Source organism: Manihot esculenta, chromosome 1 (assembly GCF_001659605.2).
Source record: "Manihot esculenta cultivar AM560-2 chromosome 1, M.esculenta_v8, whole genome shotgun sequence".
Taxonomy (NCBI): domain Eukaryota; kingdom Viridiplantae; phylum Streptophyta; class Magnoliopsida; order Malpighiales; family Euphorbiaceae; genus Manihot; species Manihot esculenta.
This window is the reverse complement of record NC_035161.2, coordinates 36,147,251-36,160,335: the sequence shown is the minus strand read 5'-3', so window position 1 is coordinate 36,160,335 and position 13,085 is coordinate 36,147,251. Positions and strand designations below refer to the sequence as shown.

Genomic DNA, 13,085 nt, shown 5'->3' with positions numbered 1-13,085 from the left:
TCTCCACCTGGATCAGCCTCCTTCTCTCCAACCCTGCCATGAGAAGAAAGGACAATAGGCCCAGTCACTTCACAACTCTGTCCACTTGCGCGCCGGAGGGAATTAAATGGCCACTTGACACAAGGAGAGTCACTGCATTATCCGTACGTACGGGCCCATACGATAGCAAGTATGGTCCTGTGGCAGAATGGTCGTGACACGCCACTAGAAAGACATGATAAAAAGGGAGACACCCTCCTCACAAAAAATGTTTTTCTAAGTTCACATAACTCTTGTAAAACCCTATTTTTTGGATCTCAGATGATTATATACCGTAGAAGGATTCAATAATTTTAAAATAGTAAAAGGTTTTTTTAATTGGATTTAAGAATTAAAGGGACAAATTAATAAAATTTTAAAAATTTTAGTGAAAGCTCAATGGGCATTTGAGTTGCCAAACAATAATGTCTGTTCCCTTGGTCTTGTCCATTCGCTTCTCATATTTCACTCGTTTTTTTTTCTTGTCAATACACTCGAGAAGCGAATGGACAAGTGGAGAATGGTGATATAAATCTTGGCGGTGATGACTACATTAAGGAATTATTCGGCGAAGGTGAAAATGGGGCTATATGTTCCAATAGTGTTGTGATTTCTGGTGTTTTTGGTAGTGTCACTAGTGGAAATAAGGGTTTAAGCATAGTGGTGAAGGGGTTCCTTGCTGGTGTGGTGAAGCTGGAAGTGCAAGTATGGATGGTCAAGGAATTCAGACTGTTAAGTGAGAGGGAAATGAGATTAAAGAAGAGGAAAAACTAATAAAGGGTGAACTGGGTGCGGAAAAGGGATCAAAGAATAAGAAGCAAATTGATGGTTTTGAAACTTCAAGCCAAGGTTCAAGGGAAGTATGTGGTGATAAAACGGGAGGGGATGATATCTTTGCTTCAACGCAAGCGAGGGCGACCAAAGTGTTCAAAAAATAAAAAGAAAAAATGAGAATGCCTGCACAAAAGATTTAAATACCAGGAAAGCTCTTGTGGATTGTGTTTAATAGTTTATTGAATGATGTGCAGTAATGTATTATAGCCCTTTCTTGAATTGGTTGGACATTGGGGGAGTGGTCTGGTCTGTGAGTTATTGTTGAACGTTTCTGCTTTGTAGTCTGACATGATTGGTTGTGCTTTCTCTTCTAGTTCATGTGATTCCCTATTTTGTTTTGGAAGTTGGATGTTAATCTATTAGTAATTCATATTCTCAAGAAAATCATACACAAGTATCAATAACATCTCTAACAATGACATTGTCCTTGTTCTCAATTGTTAATTTCCACAGAAGCTACCCCAATCCTTGTTAGTGGTTGTTCTTATGATCTTTGTCTCACTTGTTGGGAAATTAGAAAAGGCTATCAATTTGTTGAAAGACTGCAAGGTCAGGTGACCAAGTAACTGCAAATATGAAAAATAAAAAAGAAAAATGGTTGGGACTTGGGAGACCCAAGTATCCCATCTACAACTTCAATAACCCTCAACTGTTTGCAACGTTTCCCATTAGCTGTTTCTTTTCTCTTTCTTCTATAATTTTTGTTTTGTATGATTTATTGGCTAAGGCTTATGTTAATTATTATCGTTTCACTAATGAAGAATTATAAATTATTAATAAAATAATTAATTAGTTAGATAATATTGGGTAAATTTAGTGGTCATATATACAAGTTCACCGTTCTATCAATAGTTTACTTTTTAGTTTTTTATACAAGTGATGCAGCACTAAAATTTAGTGGTATCAAAATTTTTTTTTATTTTTTTAAATTGAAGATTAAAAATTAAGAGAGTAGAATTTCTTAAATATATTCAAATATATTTATTGTTAGGGTAAGTTGTGAGCGTAAATATTTGAGTTTTAAAAGTACAAGCACAAAAGAATAGGAAATTTTTTGGCCCTAAGGTATAGGAATTGATTCAGTAATATCATGGAACTATATTTAAATTATTAAAGAAAACACACAAACAAGAAAGGAACCTCCTTTTCCACAAGCAGAGAGAGAGAGAGAGAGAGAGAAAGAGAAAGAGAGGGAGAGAGAGAGAGAGAGAGAGAGTCGTCGGAATCTATCTTCCTCCCTCCCTCCCTTCTGCCGTCCGTCTATTCTCTTTGTTCTTCTAAAACCTTCCCGAGAAAACACCAGAACACCTAACTGAAACCGAAGGAAGGAAATTTTTAGAAAATAAGTAAGCGAGAAGGAAAAGCATTCTGAGATTTCATTTCAATTTTTATTAAATTAGAAAAAAAAAATTGTGAATTTCTGGGCTATGATGGAGTTGGATGGTATCGAGTGTGTGTCATCCTCTGATGGGTTTGACGAGGATGAGATCTATCAGCACCATCAATTTTCTTCATCAAAGTCTCGCAACGCCACCGCCAATTATAATAATAATAATAATATCAATAATGTCATCGGTTCAACTGCAATCGCTCCGGCCACCAATGTCCATGAGTTGCTAGAATGCCCTGTTTGCACCAATTCCATGTACCCACCAATTCACCAGGTATTGTGCCATGAATTTTTAAGTCCTGATCCTGTGTTGTTTGTTTATTGGTTTTTCCCCTTATCTTTTGGCCATTATTGTTGAATTGATTGTGTCTATAATGGGTTTGAATAGATCTCTTTAGCTGCGTTCGAACACTTCGATGATCGTTCTCATATACATGTGTACAATTTCTTTTCTTTTCTTTTTGCCCTAATGGCTAATTTATTGTTGTTCTGAAGTTGTATTTCTATGAACGCATTGTGTTCTTTTGAATGGGATCACTAACTAGGTTTTTGACTTCTTGTTCAATTTTCTGTTTCTTTCTGAAATCTGAATGATTGCCAAGACAGTAGTGTTCCATGGTTTAAACGGCCAATCATAGATACAGGATTTGGTACATATTAACATTGGAAGAGATAATCTGTAATCAGTTTAAGATTTATTTCTGTTGATACAACTTGAAAGTATCTTTTGGCTTTTAAACTGTATGTGCTTATGAAGGAATGCTAAAGAATAGGGGATGGCTAGGGGAGTTGTGATAAACCGGACATACAAGCTTTCTGAGATTGACGTTACTGCTTGGCCAGGGTGTAATGTCTGAGTTTGGGGATTCAGTTGTCGCCATAGATAGATATGCAATCATACATAACATGCGAGGTTACTAGTTTTCAGTTTTAAATATATTTTAGTTTTTCATTAGTCTTGCATATTTGATACTCTTTCTCGTTGTTAAGAGAACGGTACTTGATAGATGTTTGGTTTCTTTATTATGTAAGAGTCAGTGGTGGATTTATCAACGGTAATAGAAACATCTGCTATCAGCCAAATGTGCTGTTAATCTATAACATAAATGGGATAATGATTATATATCATGAAAAAATTGAAAGATTCCCATGCCAAGTTAATAATGAAGGAGATCATTCTCCTTCGGGACTTCTGATATTGGAAACTTCCTAGTTTCCTTGAGGCTAACATGATTTTCAATTCCAACATTTTATCAACATTCAGCTAAGATTTAGAGTTTTGAAGCAAAGTTAGCAATAATATTTTCAAACTTAGGGCCCTATCTTGTGCATCTAAGGTTTGATTGACATGTCCGTCACCATTCTTAACCTAATCTTTGACATCCGCTGTTTGATCAACAGAATCAACTACAGCATTGAGCTCAATGGCCACATCCTTGTTTAGCAGTAGCATTCACATCAACTTGCTCTAGAGATCTAATTCCGCTTTTATTTTAATAACCACTCTCCTGCAAATCCCTAACTCCAGAATTTATCCCCTGCATGGAATCAAATCTTAGCAGCAGATTATTGGGTGTCTCATTCACCTTCAACTGTTCTCCACAACTTCCTTCAATAAAGTCCTCTTCTCTATCTCATTAGCTTCACTTCTAATAGCTGCAATCTTCTTCAAGCTCTTCCTCGGAAAGAATCTAAATACCTTTTGGATCTTAACAGAAGAAGTGAACCTGCTTCATTTGGAAAGTCCTAACTCAGGAGAAAGTCTTCCTCACTGAGATATTTTGGTTTTATTAATAGACAAGGCTTCAATTTTTCTTTTTCTTCCTAATTTTCTTACAAAAGGGCAAATTGTTTGTTGTGGTTCTGAAATTAAATGCAGGTGGGAGGGAATAAGAAAGCATCGGAGTTTGTGCGAGAGAGAGAGAGAGAGAGAGAGAGAGAGAGAGAGATGGAGGGAGAGAGAAATTTGAGTTACCATCAGTGTAATTTATTGTCATTGTCCTTTAATTCAAAAGTCTATATGTTAATCAAATTAGTTTAGATATGCTTGAATATCCTGCTTTCTGTTCCCAAAGATGGATTCCTTGAGCGTAAACCTTTAGATAGTTCTCTAATATCTTTAGGTTTGATCAGTAGTTCCAAAATACATGGCCAGCTAAGAATTACTAATGTTTTAGAGCTACAACTTTATTTTCAGTTAAATTTTCTTATATATTTGATTCACATGGAAATTCATACATTTAAGAACATTAAGAAATAATATTAGTCCTTATTTGTCCATCCAGTATTTTTCAGCTGTCTTTTTCTTGTGTGTCCATAAAAGGTTTTACTCATTTTAGATTATAAATTTTAGTATAGGTATATAAGGATTTGGATGATTGCACCTTTTGATTTTCATGGGTGATTAATCATCATTGTATTAATATTTTCCCAATCTATATTTTATTGTCTCTCAGAATGTGTGCAATGATACTAAGATATCTTTTATTAATTAGAGGAATGAAATGTAAGGTATAGGGACTAAAGCATGCCTGTACTTGTGCTCATACAAGAGTTATATTTTCAACTTTTTGCTGCTTTGCAGTGTCATAATGGCCACACACTGTGTTCCACCTGTAAAATAAGGGTACACAATAGGTGCCCCACTTGTCGACAGGAGCTCGGAGATATTAGATGTTTAGCACTAGAAAAGGTGGCCGAGTCACTTGAATTGCCATGCAAATATTGCAACTTGGGGTGCCTGGAAATATTTCCATATTACAGTAAACTTAAGCATGAGGTAGTTTGCAACTTCAGGCCATATAATTGTCCATATGCTGGATCAGAATGCTCTACTGTTGGAGATATTCCTTTTCTAGTGTCTCATTTGAAGGACGATCACAAGGTGGACATGCACACTGGATGCACTTTCAATCATCGTTATGTGAAATCAAATCCCCGGGAGGTGGAGAATGCTACTTGGATGCTGACGGTAATTTTATCATTTCCTTTTAGATTATTTAACTATATTTTGCAGCAAGAACAATATAGTGATCTGGCATGCATGCACGTGTGTTGATGAGATGCAGTATGAAATGTGCAGTAAAAGTGTTTTAATTAATTACAAAATTGACCTGAGGTCATACGTGCAAAAAGCAAGAGACCTCTTCCATTTTGTGCACATATATTTTAGTCCCTATAGTTTGCTAATAGGGGAATGCTTTTGTTCCTTGATGGATAGCATCACAAAATTTATATTATACTTCTACTCGACTTTTAAAAATTTATCAGAAATTAGTCCTCAAAGTTTAAAATTTTGATGACACTTACAAAGTATAGTTCTTAAGGATGCGTTTGGCATGGGGTGAATGGAATAGGAGTTTAACAATTACAAAAGGAATAGGGGATGGTGTAATAGTTGCCAGGTGCAACCATTAATATTGTTAATCATGTTTGGTATGACCCATGAAAGAAGAATAACAGTTAAGTTTCTATAATTAAATGTTTTTTTTTGTCAGTGGATGGAAAAATGTGTTTGTTGTACCTGTATGAATGAAAGATATAAATTAAATTTATAGTGTACATTGAAGTATATAATGAAAATATTTTTATTATAGTAGTTATTTATAATAACATGTTTGTTAAAATAATAATACTTATTTATAATAGTTGCAAGAGTAACTCTTGAAATTCACATTACAAGCCATTAGCTCTACACCCTAGATTAAAAAAATTGTGTATAAGTGGGTGAATAGCTAACTGGAATAAAAGTTAACATTGGTATACCAAATATAGTTAATAGAGGGTAACACATTATAGGAGAGACGGTAAATTACACTTTAGTCCCTGGGTTATAACGTACTTAATGGATCAATCCCTCTGTTTTTAAAATCAAACACTTAAATCCCTATATATTTATTCCGTTCATTAAATGGTCCTTCTATTCACAAAAAAATTAGGTCAATGGGATATGTTTGATCAAACATGTAAAAGTAAAATTTTATTTCCAAAATACCCTCTCTAACCTTTGTAGATTAATGACTTTGTATGCCCTAAATATTTACTCTTTCTCTTCCTCCTCCTTCTCTTCTCCACCAAACATTTAGGAAAGAGTAAGCTCATTCATTCTCTTCTTATTCTTCTTTTTCTCATTCGCTTGAAGTGCTTAATTGTTTTGGCCAAGAGTAAAGAGAAATGTTAATTCTAGATCTAGAAACAAAATAAACATTAAAGATTGTTGAAATGGTGGAGGAATGAAAAGACAACAGATTTAGCTACTATTGAAATAGAAAAATGCAGGGATTTTGTTGGGTGGTGGAGAAATGGTGGACTGTAGAGAATTTTGAGAGGAATAATGGTGAGGGTGAGGGTGATGGTGATGGTGGATTAGAAGAGGCCTCTTATAGGAGGTTAGAGATTGAATAACAAATTGGGGATATGTAAGAGAAGTAGTGGGTTGGGTTGAAATGATAAAAGGACCAAAGTGTCTAAAATTTGTTGAATGTGAATTGTAAATCATATTGTTATAATATCTCAAAATTAAACAGGGGAATAAAGACTTTTTCACCGCATATGATGTCAGCTTTTTTAAAAAATTGGATGGAAGAATTGCTTGTTGGATGGAATGAATATACAAAGATTGAAATGTTCAATTTTAAAAACAGAGACCGATCCGTTAATTACCTTATAACTCAAGGACAAAAATATTATTTACTCTAGGAGAAACTCTCTGAGATTTAATGTAATTAATGGATTAGTTTCTGTATTTCTAAAATTGAACACTTAAATTCCTATATAATTAATCTGTCCAAATTGAAAGTCTTTCCATCCATAGTTTCGTTAGTTTCGTTAGTTAACCGGTCAAAGGGAGAAAAAATATTTTAAATACTTAAAATATCCTTATGAACACTTAAATCCTTTCCAACATAGGTGAAGAATTTTATATTTTGTAAACTACACTTTGATGTCTAAGTTTTAGCGTAATTTACGGATCAGGTCTTGTATTTTTAAAATTAAATCATTAAATCCGTCTATGTTTAATTCGCCTAAAATTACAATTCTTTCGTCCATTATAGATATTAGCTTAATATCAGTGGATGATCAATCTTCTTAAAATACAATTTCTTTCTAAAATACTCTTTATGAAAGTTTACAATCTACTTAAAAATTAATTGGTACCACTTAAAAGTAGCTGAAATTGTAAATATTTTTTGAAAAATTTGAAATTATAAATATTGAAGTATTTTAATGAATGGAAATTGAAGAATAATTTAAAAATTAGTTAAATGTTTAAATTATAGTTAAAAGTTAATAGGGATTTAAGTGTTCTTTCAAATAAAAAATAAAGAATTAAAATGTTTAAATTATAATAGGTGAGGACGGATTGATTATAGAAGGATTTAAGTGTACGATTTTAAAAATGCAGGGATCAATCCATTAATTACGTAAAAATTTATGGACTCAAGTGTAGTTTATCTATTTAAAAAAGATAATAAAGACTTTTTCATATTTTTAATAGCAAAAATGGATAGAGATCTTTAATTTGAATGGAATGATTATAAAGAAATTTAAGTATTTATTTTTAAAAATATAGGGATCGATTTGTAATTATGCTAAAATACAGGAATTAAAGTGTAATTTATCCTAGTTTTAATGCTAAAAATGTGTAGCCTAAAGGGGAACTTTTTGAAACAGGAAAGATGAAGCTGATTTCACATGAAACTCAAGGGAACATTAGTAATTATTGCTAGTATCAAATATAGAATTAGGTGATGAAGATATTTCTATTATAAAATGGTAGTTATCCCGTGGAACGTTCTTGTGGAAGAAAATTTTACTTTGGTGTGTAAGTAAGAACATTGGCTGTATCAATTGCATCCACAAATTAACATGATCGAATAGTCTATAGTCTATACAGGGACAAAAAGAGAGGATCTGTCTAGTTTAGGATTCTACCATTGAAAAACGAGTGTCTGTGCTTGTATTGTGGGTTTCTTGGTTAAACAAATATATAGTTAATACCTGAAATACTGAATGCTGGTATCTTGCTTTCCAATTTTATTAGGTATTTAATTGTTTTGGGCAATATTTCTGCCTGCACTTTGAAGCCTTCCAGCTAGGGATGGCCCCTGTTTACATGGCATTCCTTCGTTTCATGGGGGATGAGGCGGAGGCTCGTAGTTACAGCTATAGCCTGGAGGTAGGAGCTAATGGGCGGAAACTCACATGGGAAGGTGCTCCGAGAAGCATCAGGGATAGCCATCAAAAGGTGAGGGACAGTCATGATGGTCTGATTATTCAAAGAAATATGGCTCTTTTCTTTTCTGGAGGTGATAGGAAAGAACTTAAGCTTAGAGTTACTGGAAGGATTTGGAAGGAACAACAGAATCCTGAACCCAATGCCTGCATGCCAAACCTCTGCAGCTAAGATCTTTTTCTTTAGCCATCTCTGTGTGTGTATCATACTATTTTGTTTTCTTCAAACCTATGCTTGATAAGCCAAAAATCATCAAAATGGCAAGTTGCTTGCTCTTTTTTTTTTTTGAGGGGGGGGGGGGGAAAAGGCGGTCGACATTTTATTTTATTTGTTAAACAATTAAAAAACTGAGTTTAATTAAATGATATAAAATAATTTTTTTTGAAAAAAAATTATATCAAGTTAGTTTCTATATAACGGAGAAACAATTGCTTGTGATGCTAAACATTAAAAGCAAATAAACTAATTGTTTATGGATGATGAGGATCTTCGCTCATGAAAACAATAAACAACCTGGCGAAATGCATAAAATTGTCCTGTGGCCCTGTATAGAAAAGTTTATTTCGATCTACTAACTATTTTAATTTTATCTTTATTTTTTTTCTATATAAATTTCGTGGGTATATGTTGATTAATGAAAATAATTATAATTTGAATACGGAAAGTATATAAGAGATATAATGGAAAAAAGTAATGTCCGTAAAAATGAATTAAAAATTTGATAATCATGGAAATAAAACTACAAAGATTAAAGATTCATTATTATAAAAATTAAACAAGCTATAATGCAAATAAATATTTTATTAAACTTTTTAAATAAAATTAATTTGTCAATTTCGTTTTTAAACATAAAAAGTTAGGAATACCCTCGGCCATAAGAAGAACGTGAAAATTCTAGTTTCCTCCGCCCATTTTTTCAAAAATGTTACATAAAATTGGTTACGTTACTGAAAGGTGGTGATCAAATAATATGCACAAGGATGGACAGTGTTAAATGGGGTAATCAATTATTGGAGTAATAGCTCTAGATTTTAAAATTTTGAAGAATTTAAAGATATCAAATTAAAAATTTAAAGAATTTAAAAATATAAAATTACAAAGAGTTATGAAATTGAAGAAAATAAAATAAAATTTCTCTTTTTCATGTTTATATTTCTATCTGTACACATGCCTTTTCATAGAAAGTCATTATATTTTAGATACAGATTTTCCAATTTGCTCATTGCGAACAGTTGGCTTATGCCGTCATATATGATCCTGGTATATGTTATTGTTTCTAGTCTACTAAATCGTAAATTTGAGCCAGAGGTGATTTCCAGATTTAAGGAATAATGATATAATGTGAAGCTCCTCATTCAAATCATCTCATTTTTATCAATATTAAAAGACTGCATAAAGTCAAGGCATAATAATTAATTCTTGAATATCTACGAAGTTCACAAATAAAGCAAATTATAATGTATATAGCTCCAGCCGCGTGTCTTTGCTTCTTCAGTGAGAATAGAACAAATGCTTACAAATTCAACGAGTAGCATTTAAATTCATGTCATCAGCAGCAGATCCTACAACTGCAGCTTCCTCAACAGTCTCTTCTTTCTCAGTTTGAACTCCTCCATTTGCAGAGGTTTCCTCAACTGCATTTCCATTTGTCGTATTTGACTCTGTCTCATTTTCCTTGTTTCCAAACAACTTCGATGGAAGCAAAGAAGAAACAGCAGCCCTTGCACTTCTCTTGGCAGCCTCAGCTGCCTCAGCCTCCTTAGCCTTCGCTTCAGCTTTCTCCCGCTCCTTCTTCTCCATAAGCTCCGTCAACTCCTCTTCTCTATTATCTCTTCCCAATAGTTCCTTAGCAAATACCTGCAACTCAGAATCAAACTCGATCGCCTCATCATCCAACATTGCTTCAACCATTTTAAGCAGCTCATCCATCTGCCCTGCATCTGCCAATGCTGTCATCATAAACTTGTAGCTCGCATTATCCATCTTAAGTTTCTTCACCATCAAATCATAAAACGATTTTGCCTCATCAATCTTTCCCACACTAACCAACTTATCGACCAATCTATTGTAAACTGCCAAGTTAGGTCTCAACCCTGAATCCACCATCTTTCTAAAGTATGCAGCCCCATCATCAACTCTATTCTCTTCAAAGCAAGTATCCATCAATAGCCCATAAGTATACTCATCTGGTTTCACCCCCTTCCCATCCATCTCTCCATATAGCTCCTCACCCTTAACCAACAGTCCATTTTTGCACAACTGATCAATCAAATTATTATATGACAAGACATCTGCATTGCATCTATAATCACCCATCTTTCTGAAAACCTCAATGGCATCTTCAAATCTCCCTTGTGCGCAGTATCCATCAACCATCACATTAAAGCTCCCCAAATTCACAGCCAAACGTCTAGGTGGGTTATGTTCTTGTACCATTCTATCAAACAACCTCAAAGCCTCATCAAACTTACCATTCTTGCACAACGCATCCAATACTGAATTGTAAGCAACGGCACTCATCTTAACCTTTGAATTCTCCCCCACGGCCTCTTCATAACACTCCATAGCCTCACTTTCCATTCCCCTCATGAAATAACCCTTCATCAAAACCCCATAAACCACACCATCATCCACAGACCCACCCATCTTCTCCTTTAACTCCTCAAAAAGCCTAAAAACCCCATCGGAATCTGAATTTCTCGCGCACCCAACCATCAGATAATGATAAACAAGTGGGTCTGGAGTGAAGCCTTTAATCACCACCATCTCGTCTTTCAACTCCAAAGCTTTCTCAACTTTCCCATTATCCACTAGCCCTTTAATTAAAATCCGATAAGTTGTCGGAGAAGGGTTAAAGGGAGCATCATTGATTAGCTGCTTATAGTGCTCAAGCGCTGTATCCGGCTTCCGGCAATCCAGATAAGTCTGTAGGATTAAATTATGAGTAATTATATTGGGAGCCACACCAGCCTGAATAATGAAGCGATGAAGGGAAAGGAGATCGGAGTATTTGGACTGGCGGAGCTGAGCATTAAGGACAGCATTGACGGTGTAGATGGTCGGTCGGCAATTAGAGTATATCGAGTGACGCGTGAAAAGCGCAGCCTCTTCAAGGTCATTCTGGCGGATAAGGGTTAAAATGCGGTTGTGGAGATCAAGGCGTTTGCCAGAAACTTCAGAGATGGGTTCGGGAACTTTGGGGGCGTTAGGGTTTTGAATGGGCTTTGGGATTTGTTGGGGTTGAGATTGCTGTTGGGCACGGTGGAGGGAGGAAAGCGGGGGTTCGATGCGTTGGCGGCGTTTGCGGCGACGGCGTTCTGCAGCGGCTTCTTCCGGAGAGGAGAATGAGAGAAAACGGAGAGTGATGACGAATGGGGGAGAGTGGCGGTGGTGGTGAGTGGTGAGGACTTTGAGGTGGGTAAAGAAGGTCGGTTTAGAGAGTGCCATGGAAGATTAGGGTTTAAGCAAGGAAGGAGACGAAGATACTGACTGAGAAATGGGTAATTGGATCAGAGAAATGTAGGGTTCAGGGTTTAATGGGTGTAAGATAGAAGGCGTTTGGTTACAGGTTTATCTAGTACTTTATCCTGGTTAGGATCATCTAACCTCCATTTAAAATTTTACTTTTTCCAAATGGTAGAAGTTAGACTTCCAGAATTAGAGAGATTAAACAGCTTGCAAGACAATAATCATATAACGTTTTAATTTTTCATGTTTAAATAAAACCTTTTAGTATTAAAATAAATCGAATGGATAGTTCTGACTTTACATAAAAAGTCAGATATTACCTCAATTTTTAATTAATATTTAGCATTCAATGTTAGGAAGTCAAGTGAATTTTTTAATAGTTTAAATTTAAATTTTATTTAATTTGAATTTGAATTAAATATTAATAAGTTTATGTTTATTTTGTTTTAATAAACGAATTCAGATAAATTAAATTTTTATCAAATTTAGTATTAAATAATTTAATTTATTTATTAAATTTTAATTTAAAATCAATAGTTTAAAATTAAATAATTTTAATTAAATAAATATATATACAAGTTAATTTATTTAAATTTTAACAATTGAAATATCTATAATTTTTTAGAGTATAATTAAAATATATCAAACTGAATTTTATAAAATTTAAATTTAACTCACAAAAACTTATGTATAGTTTAAATTTAATTATTTTATAATATTAATTTTGAACTGTTTAATGAATTTATTTATGAAAATATATTCAACTGAATTTTATAAAATTTAAATTTAATTCACAAAAATTTATGTATAGTTTGAATTTAATTATTTTATAATATTAATTTTAAACTGTTTAATAAATTTATTTATGAAATTACTTATGAATAGAAAACCAGTCAATTTCATAAGTTTTTATGAATTAAAGTTTAAATTTAATTAATTCATTAAATAAAATTAAAAATTAAATTTGAGTTGACCGTTTAAAAATCGAGTTGAATAGCTTATAAATAATTTCATATATTTACACTTTTTATTAATTAATTTTTATTTTAATTTTATAAAATATATTTAAGAAAGTATAACTATTATAATTCATTTTTATTTATAAAAAATATATAATTATAAATAATTAAATATTAAATA

At 33.3% G+C, this 13,085-nt stretch overlaps 2 protein-coding genes across 2 annotated transcripts; one reads left to right on the top strand and one right to left on the bottom strand.

The window, feature by feature from the left end:
- The first annotated feature begins 1,975 nt into the window (after positions 1-1,975).
- LOC110601580 (E3 ubiquitin-protein ligase SINAT5) lies at positions 1,976-8,761 on the top strand. Its single transcript, XM_021738799.2, has 3 exons — positions 1,976-2,516; positions 4,827-5,213; positions 8,286-8,761. The coding sequence occupies exons 1-3, from the start codon at positions 2,280-2,282 to the stop codon at positions 8,646-8,648; spliced, it is 987 nt and encodes a 328-aa protein (XP_021594491.2). The 5' UTR covers positions 1,976-2,279; the 3' UTR covers positions 8,649-8,761.
- Positions 8,762-9,814: 1,053 nt separating this feature from the next.
- On the bottom strand, positions 9,815-11,990 carry LOC110601503 (pentatricopeptide repeat-containing protein At3g49240, mitochondrial). Its single transcript, XM_021738689.2, has one exon. It carries the CDS (start codon positions 11,922-11,924, stop codon positions 9,999-10,001), a length of 1,926 nt encoding a protein of 641 aa, XP_021594381.1. The 5' UTR covers positions 11,925-11,990; the 3' UTR covers positions 9,815-9,998.
- Between the last annotated feature and the right edge of the window lie 1,095 nt (positions 11,991-13,085).